This window comes from Trichoderma reesei (assembly GCF_000167675.1).
Source record: "Trichoderma reesei QM6a unplaced genomic scaffold TRIREscaffold_6, whole genome shotgun sequence".
Classification (NCBI taxonomy): Eukaryota; Fungi; Ascomycota; class Sordariomycetes; order Hypocreales; family Hypocreaceae; genus Trichoderma; species Trichoderma reesei.
Window position 1 is genome coordinate 1,122,457 of NW_006711153.1, and position 22,409 is coordinate 1,144,865.

Consider the following 22,409-nt stretch of genomic DNA (forward strand, 5'->3'; position numbering starts at 1 on the left):
AGCTAACTGGTCGGAGTCCCTCAATTAACCTTACAATATCAACTTTATAGGCGTTAACTAATCTAAAAAGCCAAGGCTAATGCCTAAAGGCTATTGCTGCTGCAAGAAGAGATGCTAGTTAACTGGATTCTAGCTGAGGAAGGCGCCGGCCGCCCTCTAATAAAGTCCTAGGTCTAGGCCTTTGCCTAGCTTATTGTCGTTAATAACAGCGATGATAAAGCTATTGGCTGTAACTAGGTAGACTGCTTTATCCAGCGGCATGACAATATTAAGATAAAAGTTAGCCGACCTCTTAAGGCCTCCTGAGTTAAATCTATAATAAAAGAAGCTCTGGAAGTCTTTTATAAACGCCTAGCCTTCTAGATTTAAGATAAACACATCTTTATAACTAGGCTTTTTAACTTTGACGAGACTGGCGTTACTGAAGGCGAGACTGCGTTTAGCAAGGTCCTTGGATTAAGCCTAATGAAGTTAGCGGCTGTTATAAAGAGCGATTCTATAACTTGGTCTATGATTTTAGAGTGTGTAAGCGCGGCAGGATGAAGACTTCTACTGTGTATGGTGTTTTTAGGCAGTAACCTTTAAGGGCAGTGGTTTCCGGATGTTTTCCCTAACTGGGCCTATAACTGCAGCCTATTAGGCTGGGCTAACAGCAAGATAGTCCTTAAATGGTTTAAATATATCTTCCTGCTGCTAATAAAGCCTGATGACGCTAGTCTATGGCGTCTCCTTATCCTGGATAGGGCCTGAACCTATATTATGATTAAATTTATGTACATAGCTTGGCTGAATTGCATATAGCTTCTATACCTTCCTCTGCATATATTGCATGCCATACAGCTGCTGGATATAGGCGTCTTTAGGCTGTTAAAGATGTATTTCTATTAGCAGACCTGGAGCTTTGCATCTTTTAGCATGTTAGCGCTAATATAGAAATAACGCTTCCTCTAGGCATATTAAAAAGCTAGCAAGATGGCTTTTATAATTAATAATATTAAGGCAGGCTTTGCAGCTAGCGGCATCTATCCTGTAAATGTGTTAAAGCCGCTATGTTATGTTATCCAGTTTAATGAGATTGCTGAGACCTCTAAGGGCTCTGACTGACCGGCTATGCCTAAGACTATATAAAAACGCAATGACTATCTATAGTACACTTTAAAGAATAGTTGTAAGATTAATATATAGCTTAGAATGCTATGCTGGAACCTGGATTTAGTTAATTGTAGCTTCTGGACTATAGTTAAGAAGGCTGGTAAGGAAATCAACTGCAAGAATGCGATAATTGCCATGTTGAAGGAAAAGAACGACTATCTTAAGGCTAAGCTAGAGTTAAAGCAGCCTGTCGGCCGCAAGGCTGTTAATTTTGACCTAAATAATACCTTCCTGTCGATTTTAGCTATTGCTAAAGCTAAATTTAAGGCTTAGCAAGCTGCTAATGTGTATGAGGTAAAACACGGCCTGCATCTTGAGGAAGAAGCCCTTGAAATAGCTTAAATGAATTAGCAAGAGATAATGCATGAATGGCAACTTTAGTTTTTTTAATAGACCTATTTTTTATAGAGATATGCTGTGTTAAAGTTTGTAGTTAAAATCGTGATGACGTGGCCATCTTGGGGTGGTGGCCATCTTCCGGTGGGGCACTCTAGGTACCTGTACTCCAATGAGAAGGTCTATGGAAAGCATGCATGCATGTTCAAGGTAGGTACATTCTATGTGCACGACACCAGTCACTTGCAGATGCAGTGAGGAGAAGGGCAATGATGTGCGTGGTTCAAGTGCTCCCTACCTAAGTACCTAGTACTAGTAGTACAGTACAGTACAGCAGTACCCAACGCATTGGAGAGGATCCCGCTCTCGTGCCGTTCATTCTCGGCAGAACAAGGCGGTATGATAGGGACGGTAACAGCAGCATGGACCTGTCCGCTGTTCCTGCAAAGCATCTCCGGCGACAGTCACAGAGGCAAGAAACGCAAAAGCATGGAGCAGCTAAACCCGGTCCTAGGTAGTGAAGGATGTGTGTTACACAACAGAAGGAATGAGAAGAAATGAAGAATAAAATAGGTGGAATGACAAAATACTGCCGCCTACCTATTACCTATCTCTTCGCTCGTAGGTGCATTTGTCGAAGCTCATGCCTTCGGAAAGGGATTCCTATGAGCTTGACCGGTTTCTTCTCCCATCGTCTCCAGTGCTTTGAGACCTAGGTAGTGCAGCCGGTCCAAGAGTCGAGCGTGAGATGACTGCAACACGTAGCATCGGCTCAGGCAGGTATGCTTCAAAGTCCACCGACCGTGGTAGAAGCACGACCAGATGCAGGCGGAAGCAATAGGAAGTTGGTCAATCAATTGTGCATGCAAACGACCTGTCCAGCTGCCTGAATATCCAGCACTCGTTGCATACCTTACCTTACCAGTGTTCAAGAAGCTAAGTATGTAGGTAGGCATCATATCATCAGGCCGCAAGCACTCTGCAAAACCTGATTGACTGATGAAAGTTCCATGTCGACAATGGCTCGGAACCAATGGCAACCATCGAGGCCCTCTGTTTGGGGATCTGAGTGAAAATACGAGGCGGGCTTCTTCCGATGCATACGTAGAGTTGCTGCAGGCAAGCTTCCGGAGGTTTAGGGGCTTTTGATCCAAGGAACAAAGCATGGTAACATTGCAGATATCGGCTATAGGGGGATATGCCTTACTTTACGTGCGAAGATCTGGCCATCGGCTCCTTGGCCCTTGAAGCAGACATGAGAAGCATGGTTCCAACTGTATCTAGAGCCAATGTCATGCAAACTAATACTACATACTTCATGTTCACACGTTGGCTTTCTTCTCATAAAACATTGCTCTCGGAATAGTACATTCCCCCAAGATTCCTAATGCAGTGTGAGTCAAGCATGGGTTTCGTAAACATGTGTAACCATACCAGATGTCCATGCATGATGGAGACGGGATGTGGGAGTCTCGCCAGCACAACACTTGTCGTATGATCTAGAGCCCGAGTTACCAGAGCGAGTGCGGACTACTAGTATCAAGATGGATGGCAGCTGTGTTTCCGACTTCATCAACGTATGCGAGCGCAGTGAGATTTGATGTGATATGCTCAAGGGTGGTGGGCTGCTAACGGCATGTGGTTGCAGTTGTCTGCTGAGGTACGATCAGGCGTGTCGGCGAAGCAAGTTGGAGTTGACGAGACAACGTCACAAAGGATATCCTTCTACTGCTGCTGTAAATTGAGGTACTTGACCGGCAACTAGGTACCTACCTCTGGAGAATTGACGATCGAGGCACTCTATCTGGTGTAGGCAAGATACCTTACCTTTGTTTCATATCAGAGTGCCTATCATTGTAGGTACCTTGGTCAGGTCAATTTCACGCAAAGGTTTGGTTCCAGCGATGTGATCCTGAAATGCCCAAAGATGAGGTATCTTCCTACCTGTAAGGAGGTACGTAGTAACAAATCATGGAGGGCATGTTCTTTCCTTGCATTTGCCCAGGCTCACACATAAGTACCTACCGACGCATTCCTTTGCTAAACTTTGGTCAACATTGGAGCTTCAGCAGCCGCGGCCGCACAACGCTCCTTCCCTGCAAGAACGGAATATCGGACCAAGTTGGTACCTAGGTAGTACGTAAACTGGCAACTTGGAAGTGACGAGGGACATCGACACGTACTTACTACCTGCACCTGCCGGCATGGTAAGATACTGCGTCATGTTTCATTCAGGTTGAAAGACATGCACTCCCGCCTCACCCCATACCTATCTCTAGTACCTGGTACCTTCAGATCTTATACACCTCACCTCACTTGCCCGCAGCCGGGCTGCTGCTTGCATCACCAGCAGTGCTGGCAAGTCTGGAGCAGGTGAGATTGAAGGAAGAGCAGACATCGCCAAGCATCATGCAGCAGAAGGTGCCTCCTATTTGCCGACCGTCGTTCTTCGCTTGCTGCCACACAACCCTCCTGCACAAGCATGGAACTCCGACTCTCCCCCTCTCCCCCTTTATGGCATGGCATGTCCGTCATGCCCTCCCACGTCTCAGGAGTGGTTTCTGGAGTGGTCTCTGTCCTCCACTTTGCAAAGCTATTCCTCCATGTAGCCGACAGCAGCAGCAGCGGCGGGAGCCACAGGACTGGTCCCACGCATCCTGGTCTCCCCATGCTTGGGCACAACAGCCAGAGGCCTCGAAATCTCCTCCTCCTGCGGTTGTGTGGAACCCAACGATCTGCGGAGCTCGGGTGGCGGGACAGATTGGGCGGCGAAGAATCCAACGATACGGCTGCCATCCGAAGCCAGGTAGAGGGCGTGTGCGAGGCGGAGAACTTGGAGGCACTCAAAGAGAAGGACGGAGGGGGAGGGGTGAGAGTACGGCGGAGTCGACACAGCGGGAACATGGCCAGAGAGAGCGCGATTGGGCAATGATAATGGCGGCATATGTCCTGATGGCTGCTGTCCTCTGCCATGCTGCCGCACTGCTATGCTGCCCTGTCCAGCTCTGCCCTACTGGACCCTCCTCGATCCTGCTATGGGGTTGAGTCTGGCGAGGACGCTGAGACCGAGTCGAGATGCATGCCCTTCAAGGGAACCTCCAAGACGCAGATTGGCGGCATTGCAGCGACCGATATGGCGTTCATCCGGGCTGGGCTCTTGAGTCTCGATTTCTGTATTGCTCACACACTCGTCTTGTCAGGCCTTGACATGTGAATTGCCGCATGTGCAATCTCGTCGCCTCTTCTTCTCCATCATGATGCGCGGCGACGCCGTGCGGGCACCAGCGAGCAGATGGGCAGATGGGCAGATATGCAGACAGCACCAGCATTCGATGCCAACAGCAAGGACCCATTTCGCAAGGATAAGCCAACTCATCCATCCATCAATCACTCAGCACGAAAAAGGTGTGTCTGCGAAGCTGCCGCTGCTGCCACACTCCAAGAAGGTCGCCTCCTTACGGACCCATGACATGGATGGATTCTCACACACCGCAGGCGTTTGTTCAAAGGCTTGCTCTCGGCTGCAGGATATTCTGGGGGGGTTGTCGTCCGAGATGCTGCTCCTGCACCCTCTATGTCCAACTGCCTGGCACACCTTTCCTTGCCCTGCTGTTGTCGTCAAAATGCGGGCCCGACCCTGTTTGCTTCTGTCGACCTGAACCTGCATTGCTGCTAACCGATGTGAGGTCGTGCCTTTGCCAGGAAGCTAGTTCTACCATGGTAGTATTCACCTATTATGTGGTGCTGGCATGGCAAGCCGCCTCGAGCACGAATTCGAACAGCCTAGATCATCAAGTTTGTTCAGGTCGTGTTTGCTCTTGGCCCTGAACACCTGGCTATCGTTACAGATTATAGCTATCCGAGGTATGAACAAATACCGGACCTACAAAGCGCTTCGAGGGCCACGCTGACTTGCAGACAGGGAGCTGGATTGCCGTACACGCGCGCCCACTGCGGGAATCGACCGGAGCCCTCAACTGGGGGGCACAACAGGGCCGCCCGGTCCGCTCGACGATCATTCCTCGCCATGCTCTAGCCGGCACTTAACGTTAAGGCTTGGGTTGCATTCCCCGGCGACAAGCACTACATACATACTATGTACTACCAGGAAGACGGCGTTTTGCGGAGTACTAGCCGTTACATACCCCCTTCCTTGTTCCTCGAGAAAGGGCAGACGGATAGTAGAGGTATTGCACTTACATGCATGCGAGTGCACGCTGCGAGCGAGGCCACGCCGGCCGTTGGTTGGTGACAGTTTGCGTTGCAACGGCCCAGCGACGCCCACCGCCTGCACGCCCAGAGTTGCTACCAGGTGGCAGCATGAAACCGGCGAGCAAGAATATGTGACGAGTGCACGCCGTGCTTCCACCCCCTATTATGTCTGCTTTGGCGCGTGCAGCAGAGGTGCTTGCATGTACCTACCTGTGCTGATGCGGAACCGGCAAGGCGCCAATATCACCCAGCGCATGGTCGGGTGCCTTGTCGACTCGGCTGTCGTGGACACGGCAGCATTTGCAGAAGGACGGCTAGTATTCCAAGTCCAGGGCTCAACTCACCGTGTTGCCGTCTCTGGTTCGAATCGCCGACTGGTCTTATAACAAACAACGACGACGACAACAACAACAAGTACTCCTCCTACAACTACTGTTACCACTCCTACCAGCACTCTGAAAGTACAAGAACAAAGTCTTACAGCCACCACTGCGTCTCCGGGCATCAACCCATGTCCGCCTCAACTGCTGATGGCCCGGCTTCAGGTCCAAGGAGTGTCCGAACCAGTCCTGCAGCACGCCTAGTGCGTCTGTCCCGCCATGCTGAACAAAACGGCGAACCGAACCGAGCCTTGATGGACCAACACCAGCTCGCTGCTCGCGCTCAAGTCAGGGTCCCATGCTTCAGCTGCAGCAGGTATGAACCCTCTCCGTGCCCAACCTTCAGTTGTCTGCACGAAGTATTGCAGGGCCAAAATACTACATACATGCGAGCACGAACATCACCACATGCTCCAACTTATCGAAACCCGCTGCTTTTCTATTGACTCGCCAAGCTGGCCTCTCCAATCGAAGCCCATCCCTGTCGAGCAGGCCCCCCCCTGGCCCTTGTCAGGAAGCCCATTGCCAGACCTACCCTGTCAGACCCTACCAATCGTGCTGCAACACTACGCCGGAAACCTGCCACGCCTTGCCTTTGCCATGTCTTGTCCTTTACCTTGTTATGTTCATCGCGATGAGACAGACCAGCTGTCCCCCTATCCCCTCCCTCCCCCTCATCGTCCCCTCCCCTCTGCGTCCGCTGGGGAAGTCTTTCTTCTTCTCCGTCCTCATCCGTCGTTGCCGTGTCTCGGTTGATAAGTCGAGAGAGCCGTGCTCTGTTACAACTACCAAGGACGAGGAGTAAGACGCGATGTTGCTCCACGTCTTTCCTAGAGATCAATGAATGGCAAAAATCAAGACCACTTGGTTCTTTTACGACTCAGAGCGGATTGTTTCGAACCGTTGCCTCTGCCCTTTCTCCTCCTCCTCCTCCTCCTCCCCCCCTTCCCCCTCCCCTCTCTCAAAAGGCAGCAACGCAATGAGTTGTAGATTGATTGCCTCTTGTCGTCTCTTCTTGGCCAGCACTGCAAACCACCTTTCTCCGTACCCCTTGTTCACGATGGCATCCCCGTCGCCTTGTCTAGTTGTACCCCTCCCCCCTCTTGCCCAAGATGCTGTGCCGCTTGGAATATGCACCTGGACCCTTTTGTCGACACTTACATGATGCCTGCTGCACCGCACGCTTCATACTTACGCGCATCTTGCCCAAGGCACAGGCACATACTAGTGAGCCGGCCTGAAGACCGGTCGAGCGGCAGAACGATCTGTGGAGATCACACAGGCTCCTCGAAGAAGACTACGACTTGCAGCAAGGTACTACTATACAAGACCAGCTCGTCCTGGGGACCAGGCTCGGATACTACCTTGCCTGGTGCAAACTGGCCATCGAATCCTTTCGGCTCGAAAGCAGCCAACAAATCCCTGGCTTGTGCACGCTACCGCTACAGCTACCGCTACCTCCCCGTGGCTATCCGGTTTGCGTGATGCGAACAAAGGAGCCTGCTCTTTTGCTATTTTACTTGACGGACGCCCCCTCCCCGGTCGCCGCCCGCCGATAGACCCACTGTCATCTGGCTGAGCGGGCATCCCGTCCGACAAGCTGCTGCCACGCCGCATCTGAATGGCCTCTCTGCCTGTCCAGGGATTTGCGCCCCTTCTTGTACAAAACCAGGACTCATCCGCCCCCCCCCCCCTCTCTCTCTATCATTTCGATTTACTCATTCCATTGTCTTCCAAGACAAGGACAAGAAGGTGCTGCCTCGTTTGACTGATGCTCAATCTTGCCGTTTGATGAACGGGTAGTTTGGACTTGTTACCTTGCCTGAAGTCATTCACAACAGGTGACAGTTGCTGCTCCGGGCCTCTTTGTCTTGAACCTAGTCTTGCCTTCTTTCCTCCATTTGGAGCTTGAAGCCCTGAGACGACACCCTTCCTTTGCTCTCCTTGACTCTCCGCCCTGCGCCTCTTTGCAACGTACTATCAGAGTCCCTGCTTGCCTGATCGATCTCTGCTTCCCCGGGTCTCCGCTCTCTCTCTGCCTCCGCCTTCTGCCAAGTCCCGAAGAAGCCATAACTCACCATGTCACACGCGCCGGGATCCGAGCCCCACAAGCGGAAACGGAGTATTGAGGATGACGGCCGCCAGCTTGCGTATCATCGCCAGGGCCAGCCCTCGTCAGGCCTCTCTTCATGTATGTCTATTCCTCCTCTTGAAGCGATAGCCTCTCACACATTCCTTTTGATTCCTCATGCTCCCTCATGCCCGCCGACCACTGCAAAGCTCGCTCGCCACATCGGCTTGCGTGCCCCCAACCCCCGTCTCCTTTTCACTGTGTCATCTATCGTGCATCGTGCTCCACGCAGAAGAATGAATCAATGTTAATCAAGCCCAGCGGCTCCCGAATCCATCATCAAATTCACGCCAAGAAACAACTCCCAGCTTTTAGCCTTGCTGCCAGGCGATGCAGATACCTTCAGCGACATCGTCTACCTCATTAGTGAATATGAAGGTATGCTTCCATCTGCGCGCCTTGTTCCTTACCCGGTCACGGCATACCCATGCCCATGCCCATGCCCTGAATATGCGTTGTAAAGAATGTGCTGACAGGGTGCACTCTGCGTGCAGGCGTCATGGACCGCAGCGAAAGCCTTGCGGCCAATCTTGGGGCCAAGCTGACAGGTCCCCGATTCCTACGCGGCCTCGAAAGGTTCTTCGAGGGCCCAATCAGCATCAATTCGCCCAATCCAGACGCCCAGCAAGTCACCTGGTTGGACGTGGTCATGTTGGCGAAAGCGAGCCCGGATGCATTTGCTCTCGTCTCCTTGCCCAGCGGTGCACGTTGCTGCCAATTCATTTACCAGGGGTTGCAGGTCGAGATCACCGAGGATGACTGGCGCCTGATCTCTTCCGGAGCACTGGACAGGTTCCCACTGGAGCACACGTTCGAAGAGGACGAGGCGGCCGAGCTGGCGACACTCGAGATTCTCCAACAGCGGGCCTTGCTGCTGCATAGGAGGGCAGACGAAGTTGCGGAGAGGGCTCAGATCCTGCGTCAGAGACTCGAGCTTCGCAGACATGTCATTTCTCGGCGGCAACAACTCCATAATGGCACCTCCAGCTCCAGCTCCAGCTCCGGCTCCAGCTCCAGCTCCGGCTCCAGCTCCAGCTCTAGTCCTAGCTTCCATGCCATCAATCACCTACCGCGTTCCGCCATCAGCTCGCACTTCGACCTCCATGCAGACCTTCTCCAGCAGTTTACCACGGCTGCAATGCAAAACAGCCCACCGTCAGGGGCGCCTCCGGAATACCAACCACGGCCCACGTCGGTGTCTAGCCAGGGTTCGCTGGCACCGCCGAGCTTGGAAGCACCGCCGTATCAGCCGCCCTCGGCCGCGGAACCACCCTTGGCCCCGGCACCAGCCCCCATGTCAACGTCGGCTGCGAGTCCATCATCCACAGCGCCAGCTTTGACGCCGACGTCCAACTCGCGGTCCATTGCGACAATGGCCATACGCCAGGCGGCGCTTCCCGGCGACCCGGCCACGGAAGTATACAGGCCCCTTGTACTGCAGAAGACGGACACGCTCAACAAGGGCGACGTTATATTCCCACCCTGCGACCGATGCCGGCGTCTCCGCCTGCAGTGCATTAAGCATCTGACGGCGTGTCGGGGCTGCACCAAGAAACACGCGAGATGCAACTGGAGGAACATCACTGACGACGAAGCCGCGGCTATAAAGGAGGATCTGGAAAAGATACGCCGCGAGGCACAGAAGGCGGCGGCAGCGGCAGCGGCAGCACGGCAGCAGTCCAATGCCGGCGGCAATCCTCGGCCTTATGAGGCGGGCCCCAGCGCGCCGGCAAGCTACGGCGCAGGAACCATGGGGCCAACGCCGTCACTGCTTGCTCCGCTTGCTTCCCTCGCTCCTCTAGCTCCTCTAGCTCCCCTGGCTCCTTTGACTCCTTTGGCTCCTTTGGCTCCTCTGACTCCTCTGGCTCCTCTGGCTGCTCTGGCGCCGGCCGCTGCTCCCGAGCCGCCTCGAAGACTGCTGCCCACGGCCCGACTCACCGGGATCGAGCCAACGCCCACCACGCCTCGAAGCCCTCCGCGGCGAACGGGGCAGCTCGCCTCCATCTTGTCGCCTCCTGACTATGAGCCGCAGCCGTTTGGGATGTTGCCGGATCTGGCCCCAAGATGAAGCTGGTGGCGATGCATGAAGGCAGCGTGTATACGAGGGAAAATTTGTTATGGTTTTTTGACGATTGGGAATAGTTTGCTACATTCATGAGCTGCTGGGATATGGAGGAAGGGGTCAGGATGGAATTCTGGGATTAGGGTGGGATATCGTACATATGGTGGGATTGGCTGAGCCATTGAGATTCCCAGACTTGGTTGATTCGGAATCTTGTTTCATTGTATTTTATTTGATTTGTTCCCCCAGACTAATCTAGTTGGAAGGCTCCTTTTAAGCATAGAGCATGAAGATTGACACTTCTATAATAATACCGAGCCGCATCAAGCCAAGTCAGAAGGTACAGTAGTAGTGCCAAGAACAGAAATCATGTCAAGTGTGGATAATGACGATTTCGAGGGTGAGTCCGAGTACGTACCGGCTGGGCTTGGCCACTTGGGGTAACTTCGGCAGGTGCTTTTGGCTGCAAGGCGCGCGCCACATCGGCCGAGCTAAAACAAAACAAAAAAAGGTAAAACATGAGAGGATAAAGAAGTGCTCTTCTTTAAGAAAAAAAAAAAAAAAAAAGTTAAGAGGCAATAAACGACATCATTCTTCGACTTGACTCGGAACTCTCCCTCTTTCCTCTCCCAACAAACTGTTCCCTTCTAACCCCCAGACACTGTTGAAGCGCCCTCGATTATGACTTATTCTTACTAGGTAGATCTAGTACAAGGGACAATTATCAACAGCCTCTTCTATCACACGCATTCCTTTGCCCTTTTTTTTTTCTTTTCCTTTTCTTCCACCTCCTCCTTGCCACACCCTCCTACATACTTGTGAAGGCCAACGTACCACCAACGCACTGCGATCTACGATAGCAATCGATTGACACCTATTTGAAAAAAAGGATAAAAAAAAAAGAGAGAAGAGATAATTTACACCTTGGGAAGCAAAGCAGAAACAGAGGGAAACCCGAAACCGAAGGGGGAAAAGTGACAGCAAGAGAGATTTCGAAAGAGAAGAGTCTCGGGCGATGGCGCAGCAGGGGCCTGCGGCGGTGGCTCCGTACCTGGCAGGACGAGATGACGGGCGGCCGTTCCAACATTCTCACGCTTCGGCCGAGCATGCGGCGCTGGTGCAGTCGAGAGAGACGGGCGACGTGCTCCCAGACGACAGTCCGAGGGGGCAGGTGAAGGCTTTGCCGTTTGCGAAGTCGTGGGTGCACTTTATGGCTGGCGGGTAGGTGATTCCTTTTTATTTTCCTGGCGGCGCAGAAGAGGCAGAAGAGGGGAGGCAAGGAGAGGAGAGGAGAATATCAAGGATGGAGAAAAAAGAGAAAGATGCATGAGGGGGTAGAGCGCCGAAAAGCGAGAGAGAGAGAGAGAGAGAGAGAGAGAATCATCTGACCGTGTTCGCTTCTGTTTCTAGAATTGGCGGCATGACCGCTGCGGCAGTCACGGCGCCGCTCGACGTCCTCAAGACGAGGCTGCAGTCCGACTTCTACCAGGCTCAGATCCGCGCATCCAGAGCGGCGCAGGCGCAGGCGCTGCGGAGGCTGAATCCGGTGCGCAGTGCCATGTACCACCTCTCGGAGACGCTGCAGATCCTGGGCTCGGTGTATCGCACGGAGGGGCCGCGCGCCTTGTTCAAGGGCCTGGGACCCAACCTGGTGGGCGTGATCCCCGCCAGGAGCATCAACTTTTACGTGTACGGCAACGGCAAGCGGCTCATGGCCGAGTACTGGAACGGCGGCGAGGAGGCGCCGTGGGTGCATCTCATGGCCGGCGTCACGGCCGGCGTGGCCACGAGCACGGCAACGAATCCCATCTGGATGGTCAAGACGAGGCTGCAGCTGGATAAGAACGTGTCGGAGCGCAGCGGCGGGGCGACGAAGCGGCTGTACCGCAACAGCTGGGACTGCGTCAAGCAGGTCGTGCGGGACGAGGGCGTCAGGGGCCTGTACAAGGGCATGAGCGCGAGCTATCTGGGCGTGGTGGAGTCGACGATGCAGTGGATGCTGTACGAGCAGCTCAAGGCCTACTTGGTCCGCAGAGAGACGGCGATCCAGGCCAGCGGAAGGGCCAAGACGTGGTGGGACAAGGTGGTGGACGTCACGGGCAACGGCGGCGCTGCCGGAGGCGCAAAGCTGGTTGCTGCCGTCATTGCCTATCCTCACGAGGTGAGTTTTGCATGATTGCGACCCGGATTACCTTTGGCCTGTCTTCTGTCTCTTCTTCTGTCTCTTCTTCTGTCTCTTCTTCTTTCTCTTCTCCCGTGTCCAACGAGAGAGCAGCTAACTAAATCCTCGCTTGACAAATAGGTTGCGCGAACTCGTCTACGACAGGCTCCCATGGGAGACGGCAAGCTCAAGTACACCGGCCTGATACAGTGCTTCAAGCTCGTCTGGAAGGAAGAGGGCCTCATGGGCCTCTACGGCGGACTGACGCCTCACCTGATGCGCACTGTCCCAAGCGCGGCAATGATGTTTGCCATGTACGAAGTCATCCTGCGCTTCTTCCACACGCCAGCCTAAAGCTGCAATGGAACAAGCTGCATATCAGGCGGCAACGGCTATCGGAATCCATCGCCAACATCGCCACAACGGTTATTACGGAATCGACTCTCAACCCTGAAAGGATTTTCTTCTCCGCAAGAATAAGGAGAGTGAAGAAGAAGAAAAGGGACAGTTCACTCTTCTTCCCCTACGTAAAGTGGAAGCAGCGGCCAAAAAGTCCCACTCGCACATATACTGTACAATATGCATTTCTTTGCAACCGGGGGACACAGGAGGTGATAGAGGTGGCATAAGCCAGGCACCGGGTAATGGCGTTTTTTTGGAGGGGGGAAATCATTTCCATTTTTTTTCGCTTGACCAAGGCATGCATGAATTGTCCAGCACCGAGGAAGAAGAAGAAGAAGCAGATAGGCATGGATCATCACAAAGCTCCACGAGAGAGTGATGATGAGGGCGTTGGGAAGGGACTCAAGATGGGTCAACTCTACTCTTTGCTTCGTTGTAGCTTATGACGATGGTGCTGTATAGCATCAATAAGATACCATACCTAGGTACTCAGCTGTCTGGGCATACTGAGGCAGTAGGCGACCTAGTAGTTTCACTTGGCAAGGTAGCAGCAACTGGACTCGTCACAACGAGGTTATAATACCACCAGATCAGATATCTAATGTCCCTTTACCGTGCACTTTGTTCTTTGGCTTTCTCGGTAAAATGAGGCTGACTTTGGTGGTCGTTGACGCTTCCCCTCTACACGAAATCAACCAAGTGATGCTCCTGGAGGCTATCTACAATGATCTCCGCAACAGAATATCAGAAAAAGAAAGAAAGAAACCCGGGTAGCCAATAATTCGACGCTGAACCGCGTGAAAAGCCCTTACTTACTACTATGGAACAAACAAGTGTCACCCCGGATGCCTCAACAACTTCCTCCTGCCAGCCGGCAAGTCGAAGTTGGATTTCCATCTTTCAGAAAGCAATTGTTAAAAAAAGGGACGCCGGATCAAGGCAACCTAGGTACTGATTTTGATGGGTGCTAGGCGGGTTCTGGAAGCGAGCAGGATGGTTTGCACTGGTTCAAGCCTTGGCTCCTGTTTGTCCCTGACGAGGCAGGAACGACTTGAAGTTTCCCACCCACGTTTTCGTCAAGCTTAAGTTAAGCGAGCCTTGTCACAGCTTCCTTCCTCAACAGACTTTTTCGGGGCAAAGCAAGATAAAAGGGCAGCTTCTCTCTCTCTCTCTCTTTCTCTCTCTTTCTCTCGTTCTCTCGCTCCTTGTCTCCTCTCCCTTTGACTTTCCATCATCATTGCATTCTCTCCCCTTCACTTACCATCTACCCACAACTCAACTGCCATCCGCAGTTGAATCTACCCTCGTACCGACCTCCTCTTGATAACCATCCAAGTTGTCAAAACATTGTCAAAATTCCACCATGAGCGGCGGTGTACATCTCAAGCTCATGCCTCAGTGCGGCATCTGCGCGGGCAGCTTGCAAGGGGGCGACATGGCCGTGGCTGGTACGTGATTGCATCGAGATCGTCTTTGAGGGACGATAGTAACTGCCCAATGCTTCTTGTCTCTCTCTCTTTCTCTCTCTCTCTTCTCTCTCTCTCTCTCTCTTCTCTCTCTCTCTTTCTCTCTCTCTCTTCTCTCTCTCTCTCTCTCTTCTCTCTCTCTCTCTCTCTCTCTCTTCTCTCTCTCTCTCTCTCTTCTCTCTCTCTCTCTCTCTTCTCTCTCTCTAACTGTCACTGCTGCCCAGTCTATCGGACAACCATCATCACCATCACAACAACAACCACCCTGGCCCTCGACTCCACCAGCATGACCGCCACCACCAGCCATAACGCTGTCTGGGAGTGTTCGCATCCCTTCAAGCTCTCCCATCGAGACCTGACGGCTTCTCTTATCCTCTCCCGCTTCACTCCCGAGACCAACTTCTGCTATGACCATCGGGAGTGCTCTGCCTGCGCCACCTCGTCGGAAGCGGTCACGCTGCACCACGACTGCTACGAGATCCTGACACAAATGTGTCGCTTAAAGGACGACCAGCTCCTCCTTCGGCGGCTCCTGCAAGTGGCCTCGTGGAGGACTCCCTGGAGAGGAGCCCGGCCGCTGCTCCTCCCGACCAATGTCGACAAGCCTCGGCTCAATGCAGTCGCCGGGCATCTCGGCCTGCAGAAGCTGGCTGCGCTGCCCGTCGAGCTAGCCGACATAATTCATCACCATTCGGCGGATTCGTTGCTCTGGCGCGCCATATCAGCGTGGCGGCTGGCCGAGCATCTGGCTGGCATGAGGAACGATGAGAGGCAGTCGCAGGTCATGTGGCTGCGGGAGATGCTCAGCTGGGAGCGAGGCGGCGAGCTCGTCACGGGCCAGCCGCAGGCTCTTCCTCCCATCGTGAGGGTCACGATCGATTCAGACGGCATCGCATGTGTCGAGCGCCTCTCTGGCCAGCCCCCTTACGTGCCAGGAAGTCACAAGCGTCTGGCATACATTGTTGCCTCTGTCGACGACGAAAGCCTTCGCAATGTCCGAGCGGAGCTTGCGGTATGTGAACTTCCTTCTCGAATGCCCTCCCCTCCATTCTCTCATCTTGTCTCATCATCTGATAATTCTCTCCTCTTGTAGCATGGGCAATTACGTCTCCACCTGCCTGCCGATGTGCCTGTTCCCCATATATGGAACACCCCTGCTCCTCCTCTGCTGTCTTCGTGTCGGCTCCACGGCTCTGCCTCCAATAACTGGTCACGACTGTTTGCCGTCGGGCCCGAAAGCATGCGTGGTATAACCTTCTTCTACAGCCGGGGCCGTCTCTGTGACATCCATATCCACTACCCGGAAGGCCCATCTGCCCAGTCCACATATGAGCTGATGTCTCGCGGGCTCCAGCAAGACGTGTCATGGCTTTATCTGCCCATCTCGAAGGGCGACCGCTTGACTGTCCTGGGAGTACGTCCCAGGGACACTCGACCAGCCTGTATCCTGGTGCAATCAGAAAAGGCCGGCGACGTCATCATAGGGCCTCATGGGAGTTACCCTACCCAACATTGCCAGGGCAGCGGTGGCCCCCTCACCTTCATATACGGCGAGCCGAAACGGGGCGGCGCGACGCCGCGAGTCCAGTTGGTTGGCACATACTGCAGAGCCTCGACATCATCCACGGAAGGCTTGCCAGACAACTTCCCCCTGGACAAGTTCGAGCCCAGCCCCGTCTCCGACGGCGCCATCCTTGAAGAAGTGTACTTTTCCTGGGCGCCGTTGGAGGGCGTTGCGTCGACCGTCGTCTTCCGGGACCAGGACACGGGATACTGCAAGGGCATTCTGTTCCGCTACCTGAACGGGGGATCACGGGCCATTGGGGAGTGCCGGCTACAGGTTGACCCGGTAGAGATATTCGACGAGCCCAGCTTGCTGTGCGTCCAGATTAAGGGTCACCGAGCCCGCTGGAACCGTGCCCAGACGCTCTACAACGTCCGGGTTGCCTTCCAGCAGAGTTCGGAGCACGAGCATGAGCACCAACGCAAAGCCCTTGTGCTAAGTGAGGCTAATCATGACGAGGAATGGAAATGCTTTCCTATGAGGGGAGATGCAAAGTTTTGGTTTACCGCCGAATCTTCGTGGCTTAGCGTCGTGACCGAAGAAGAACAAGGAATGGAGGGACTAGAGTACGAAGGCATGATGATGGAGATGGCAGCCCTAATGTAGACTCTGACGGCGCTCATTTGACAATTAAGATACCTCCTATAGTAATGATAATGATAAGAGAATGACCTCCCACGCTAATAGAAGAAGGGAAAATACGACTGATGCACGGAGGACCCATGGTGGCCTCATGGCTATGTCGTAACCCTGCCTGCAGAACACATGTTTTATTACCGTCCAGCACCCCCAAGAGCAGCCAAGAAAGAGCCCGATGACATGGCACAAAAGATGATGTGTTCCAAAATTCCAACAGTTACCCGTATCCTTCACCATCCCCTTGATGGTATTGAATCTTCCTTCATAAGTCGCTCCGCCAAAGGGCAGGAAAACCGAAAGGGGCACAGAGATGGTGGAAAGACGAGGCAGAAAAAAAGAAAGAAAGACAGAGCAGACTGTAGGAACTTTGAGGAACATAGAGGGAATAGAACGACATTGAAAGATGAGTTCAACAGTGTTGCTCCATTCTCCAGCCTTGATACTCCGTTGCCCATGCCAAGTCATCAAAGAGAAGCAGCCATCCCATTCATGCAAACATTAGAAAGAGAGAAGAAGAAAAGCGGGTTAGAAGGGGACAAGAGACATGAGAACCAATTGAAGAAGTTTAAAAAGGGCAAAGAGAAAAACACCGCGCCAGTGAGGCCCAGTCGACCGCCAGACTCCCCATGGCAGCCGTGCAGCTGACTGCCAGCCCAGTCGCCTCTCCATCTGTTGCCACCAATTCACACAAAGCAGCTTCTTCCGCCCTTGCTCCCCCCAGAAATGACCACCACCACAACAGTGTAAGCATGAACTCCGTTTGCCAGGACCGACAAAGAAGAGGGGAAGTTGTGGTATTGGAGCATTTGCATGCTGTGGACGCTTCTATCAAGGAAGATGCGGCTTGGGCTGTAGAACAAAAATAAATAAATAAGAAATGAAGCAAAAAAGCATGACCGTGCATGACCAGTCGTCCGGATAATCCATCTCATAAAGGGGGGGAAAAAAAGGGTTCAAGTGAAGCGAAGTAGTTGACTGCAAGAGTATCCAAGAGAATACCACAGAAAGAGGACCGATATGAGGATACAGTTAAGCCATGCCAAGGGGGAACGATTCCCAGAATTTCAACCAAAAAGCACCGCGCTGATGAAGAATATCAAAGACGCCTCCATCTGTATGTCATTTTTTTTTTTTTCAGGTTCATTTTCGCCTCTCCTTTTCCTGTTCGCTTTTCGCTTTGAGTAAGACATAAAGAGGCAACAATACAAGAGGTATTGATAAACTTTTTTTTTTTTCCTGTTTTCTTTTTTATCATGGTGGGAGTGTTTGGCTTCGTCCATTGTATAGCCAGTCTCCAGAAGCAAGTAATCGCAGCGCGACATGAGTCGAACCATGTAGACTGAACGCACTCCATCAGGGTTTGGGTTTTCTGTTTGTTTTCATCCAGGAGCGTGTCGGGGGGAATCAAGGAGAAATAGATCAAGAAATCAAGAGGTATCATAGATCAAACCATGAAGCCAACGCCGGTGTCCGCCCCTTATCTTGCCCATCTGTCTATGCGAGGAAGATGAGAAAGAAGCCGTCGTTCAGAAGCAGGGGCGAGATGCGACAAACAGAGCCCAATGGTATATGCCGATAGAGGATGGAATCGCGTAAAGAAAAGTACCACTCCGAATGAAAGAGAAACCCGTTGCGCCCTTTTCTGTCCGTAATCCTGATGCTAGGTGAACTTTATCGATGTATTCCCAAAGATGCCCCGAGACCTTGGAAGAAGCGCGAAGAAAATAAATAGATGAAAGCAGGAACAAAGTAGAAATAGCGGTTGAAGAGAAGAGGACGACAACGGAAAGAAGTAGAGAATTGAGAGGGGGCGGGGGCGTAGAGAGCTTCCCTCATTCTAGACAGCAGGCGCGTGAGGAGTTGTCATGCTCATGCAACGCCGTTCATGCCGTTTAGGTTGTTCATGTTGTTTAGGCCATTCATGGTGCTCATATTGTTCATGCCGTTCATGCCGTTCATGCCGGTTCTGTAGTACGGTGCTCTCTGGGCATAGCCAGAGCCAGCGTCAGAGACACCACCACTGACAGTGCCATTCCTCTGGCCATTGACACTGCCATTCCTGTTGCCGTGGGCATTGCCATTCAGAGCAGGTCCCATGGCACTGCTGGCACGGCTGCCGGCGCTAAAGGTGGATTGAGACCGGGAGCTGAGGCCCGGGGGTCGAGGCAGGCCGGGCGGAGGGCCGCTGGCCGCCGCGAAGCCGTTGCCGGTAGGCGTGCGCATGCCGCCGCTGGAGTACAGATTCCCGGGGGCCGGCTGCGAGGAGGCGGAGCGAACACCAAGCGGGTTCTTGGAGAAGCTCAAGCGGATGCCGCCCTTGACGCTGTTGTGCAGCGGGAAGCCATACAGCGTGGTAAGCGCCTTGGTGGCGTGGGCAATGTCTTCATACTCGACGAAGCACATGGGCCCGTTGTGCTTGATCCTAAAGCACATTCTCTTGTAGCCCTTTGTCAAGGAGAAGAGCACCTTGAGTTCATCCTCGCACGCGTCCATGGGCAGGTTGCCGACGTAGAGAGTGTTGCAGGGGGGGTTCTGATCCGCAGGGTTTACTGGGGGGTAATTGGCCCCTCCATAAGGCGTTTGCTGGTGCCTCCCCGAGTGCCTAGAGGATCGCTTGTCCGACTGGTGATGCTGTTGCTGATGGAGCTGGTGGTGCTGTCGCGCAATGTGCTGTTGGAGTCGCAGGTAGATGTTGTTGGCGCCAACGACGGAGGGCAGGCCTGCGTAATACGCCGGCATCGTCGCTGGCCGCAGAGTGATGTTTGGGTCGAGAGACAGACTTGCCATTGCCTGGCTAAGGGAGTCGGGAGGTGTGATGGTAGCGTCTCTCTGCTGCACCGGAGTGCCCCTGTGCCCATAAGCGACGGAGTCCCTGAGAAGCTCTCGGTCGTCTTCGTCGCCGACTTCAGCGTTGATGAGGTGCTTTCCAAGCCGCCCAGGGACCTCGCTTGGAAGATAGTTTCCGGTCAATGACTGACGGTCAAATATTTCCTTGTAGCGGCTGCCGGCCTGAGTGTTGGGAGCGGCGAAGTCCTGGTGGTGAGGAGCAACAGCAGCAGTAGCGGAAGTGGGACCAGGACCAGAAGCAGGGATAGGGGCGGCAGCAGGAAAGAAGCGGCCAGAGTTGGCGGACGGCGACACGATGCCGCTGCTGTGAGGCGGCTGTGGCTCGTGATTCATGCGCAAGAACTCGGCAAAGCCATTGGACGCGCCGTTGGGCGCAGCGGACGACGCACGGGTGGGCGACCCGTAAGCTGGCGACGCGTAGGCTGGAGAGGACACGATGCTGACTATCATGGTACCGCGGCCGCTCGGATTCGGGCGGCCGTTCAACTTGTTGCAGGCCTCGGACGCACCAGCCATGCTTCGGAAGCCCAGCAGGGCTGAGCACTGAGGCTCGGCCTCGGAGTTATCAGGGCCTATGAGGTCCACGCTGAGCAGCTCCTTGGAAAAGACGAGCATGATGCGAATTTCGGCGGCCGTGGTGGTGGGCGAGAGGCGTTGCATCATCACGTGCACAGGCGCCTGCTGGGCGGGCTCTGCTTGCTCCCTGAAGGACAGCATGGGCCCGGCGTGCTGGTGAGAAGGCTGCTGTGGAGGAGGATAGAAACCTCCTTGCGATGGCTGCACCGGGGCGGCTGCGAAGGCGGACTGCGGCTCATCAACAGGAGCAGGAACGTAGTACCTGGCCTGCGAGCTGGCTTCAGCCATGCTGACGGAATGCAGGCCGCCCAAGGGCGCCGCGGCCCAGATGTTGCTGCCAGACGTTCCCCAGGCGGTCGACATGGGCGGCGACGGGAGCATGGATGGCATCCCACGATTCGCGCTCTGATCGCCCATCGTAACGGGCATCCTGTGAGCAGGCGATGCGCGCACGAGGATACCAGAAACAGGCGACGACGCAGCAGTTGTTTGTCGCGAGTCGGATGACCAGAGTGTAGCAGAAAACTACTGGAGCAAAGCGCAATAGTCGTTGGAGATGTCGCAGGCAGATGGCAAGTAGGTGAAGGCGACGGCGGTCGTCGTGGCAATATTTGACGAGCTAGTATGCGATGACGATGGTGACCAACAACGGCGAGAGGGAAAGGAAGCGTGAGAGCACTCTGTGCGCGGCAGCAGACGGGCGTCTTAGATTCGCGCGACGCGCAGGCGGTTGTGCGCTCGGGGTTGGTGAAGGGCCAAACGTTCGCTGTGAGGGGGCGCACGCAAAGTTTCCCGCGATGAGCGATCTGGCGCTTCTTGCACCAAATGCGCCGGCGCGAATATGGGTCGCAGCAACGATAATGGAACGCGGCAGGATAAATGATCAGAGGCGGCGCTACAGTAGGGAGCAGGCCCTTTGAGCAGCTCTATCGGTCGGGGCGGCGCTGCGGCGGGTGGGCGAAAGGTCGAGGCTGAGGTTGAGGTTGGCGCGCGAGGTGATGCGAGGAGGAGGATGATGATGCGTCGAGGCTGGCGGTTTGGTTGGGGGGACGGCCCTGGGAGTACCTGGCAGTTGTTAGTTGACTGCGACCCGACCAGATCAGACCAGGCCAGGCCAGACCAGACGGCCTCAAGACGCACCTCAGGTATCTCTCCTCACTGCTGTGCCGGGGTTTGACTTTTGGGGCCGATAATTTTTTGGGGGGGAGGAGCCCGCAGTTGCAGCCGGCAAAAGGTGGGGAGAGAGAGAGCAGAGGCCTTGAGGGAACAGCGGCGGAGAGAGGGAGCGAGGGGGAGAAAAAAAAGATGCAGAAGTGACACTAGGCTGGGTAACTGGAGGAGGGGGGAAGGAGAATAGCTAAAAGCAAATGGGGGCGCTTTCGGACCTGCTTCCAGGGTTGAAGTAGGTTTGTTCTCATTCGCGCTGGGCGGGCTGCTGCGCTAGTTTTTTTTGGATGGGATGGGATTGGACTGGGAGGGTTGGGAGGGCAGCGAGAAAAAAATAGAGAGAGTGAGTGCGAGATTGTGTGTGTGTGAGAGAGAGAGAGAGAGAGCGCGCAAGCAAGACGTCAAGGCAGAGCGAGTGACGAGGAGAGAGAGAGAGACATGGAGGGGGAAGAGAGACCTGACTGGCTCTGGAGGGAGGAGGCAGAGTCCCAACCTAAGGTTCCCGTCGGCAGTCTCAGGCTCAGCAGCCGTACCTACCTATGGAAGGTTTGGGCGGGTTTTAGCGGGCTCAGGCCGTTGAGAGCGCGCATCTGTCCAGCGGTCCTCCTGCTGGTGCTGGTGCTGGGAGGAGCGCGGCACCAAGGACTGGACTGGACGACCGACCTCAAAGTGCCAGAGTGAGTGAGTGAGTGACTGGCCGGCCGATGGATGGTGCAAGATTCAGCAGTGGGCTGGAGGGGGCCAAATCTGCGCGTCTGTTTGACTGGCCAATCGGGGGAGTCGCGCAGCAGTTCCCGGCGGCCTGGGGGGGTGGTTACCTGCACGTGTGTCGCTGTCGAGTACCGGCCCTGTCCCTTCAGCCATTTTCGTCAGCATGGCTGGTCGCAGCGGTACAGAATCCCGGCCCTGCGTGTACCTTGCAGGCAGTCCCAGCTGCTGGGCGCCACCATCTTCGTGCTAGCGCGACTTCCCTGCTCAGTGGCTTGGCGAAAGTACCTCTCGAGAGGTAATGTCATACCTAAGGTATCGTACAGTACAGCAAGATAGATAGGCGAGGGATGTGCCAGCAGGCAGCGATCGACCAAGGTTTGCAGATGCAGGTTTAACTTGCTCTCGAGTTCTCATCGCCTTCTCTAACTTTCCATGTACCTAACTTTCGATCCTTTCGTGAACAACATGCAAGGGAAATCCCAGAAAGACCAAAAAGCTGACTAAAATCGAAGTCACCTTGAGGCTACCAGACTCCGTTTGGACCGCCGTTTGCATGTAGTAGTAAGAGCGACTCGGAGTTGCCTCGACTCAGCCACTACTACT

At 54.1% G+C, this 22,409-nt stretch overlaps 4 protein-coding genes across 4 annotated transcripts; 3 read left to right on the top strand and 1 right to left on the bottom strand.

Annotated features, from left to right (window-relative positions):
- Positions 1 to 8,489: 8,489 nt before the first annotated feature.
- TRIREDRAFT_59740 (uncharacterized protein) lies at positions 8,490 to 9,829 on the top strand (the record flags this gene model as incomplete). The annotated part of the gene is made up of 3 exons (XM_006964124.1): positions 8,490 to 8,589; positions 8,706 to 9,524; positions 9,630 to 9,829. Coding segments are annotated over 3 exons (1,119 nt in total), but the record flags the coding sequence as incomplete, so codon positions are not given.
- Positions 9,830 to 11,288: 1,459 nt separating this feature from the next.
- On the top strand, positions 11,289 to 12,788 carry TRIREDRAFT_59472 (uncharacterized protein; the record flags this gene model as incomplete). Its single annotated transcript, XM_006964125.1, has 3 exons — positions 11,289 to 11,494; positions 11,684 to 12,434; positions 12,576 to 12,788. The coding sequence occupies 3 exons, from the start codon at positions 11,289 to 11,291 to the stop codon at positions 12,786 to 12,788; spliced, it is 1,170 nt and encodes a 389-aa protein (XP_006964187.1).
- Positions 12,789 to 14,199: 1,411 nt separating this feature from the next.
- Positions 14,200 to 16,472, top strand: TRIREDRAFT_106107 (uncharacterized protein; the record flags this gene model as incomplete). The annotated part of the gene is made up of 4 exons (XM_006964126.1): positions 14,200 to 14,284; positions 14,527 to 15,314; positions 15,396 to 15,716; positions 15,822 to 16,472. The coding sequence occupies 4 exons, from the start codon at positions 14,200 to 14,202 to the stop codon at positions 16,470 to 16,472; spliced, it is 1,845 nt and encodes a 614-aa protein (XP_006964188.1).
- Positions 16,473 to 18,374: 1,902 nt separating this feature from the next.
- Positions 18,375 to 20,357, bottom strand: TRIREDRAFT_106108 (uncharacterized protein; the record flags this gene model as incomplete). Its single annotated transcript, XM_006964276.1, has 1 exon — positions 18,375 to 20,357. The coding sequence occupies one exon, from the start codon at positions 20,355 to 20,357 to the stop codon at positions 18,375 to 18,377; it is 1,983 nt and encodes a 660-aa protein (XP_006964338.1).
- Positions 20,358 to 22,409: the final 2,052 nt, after the last annotated feature.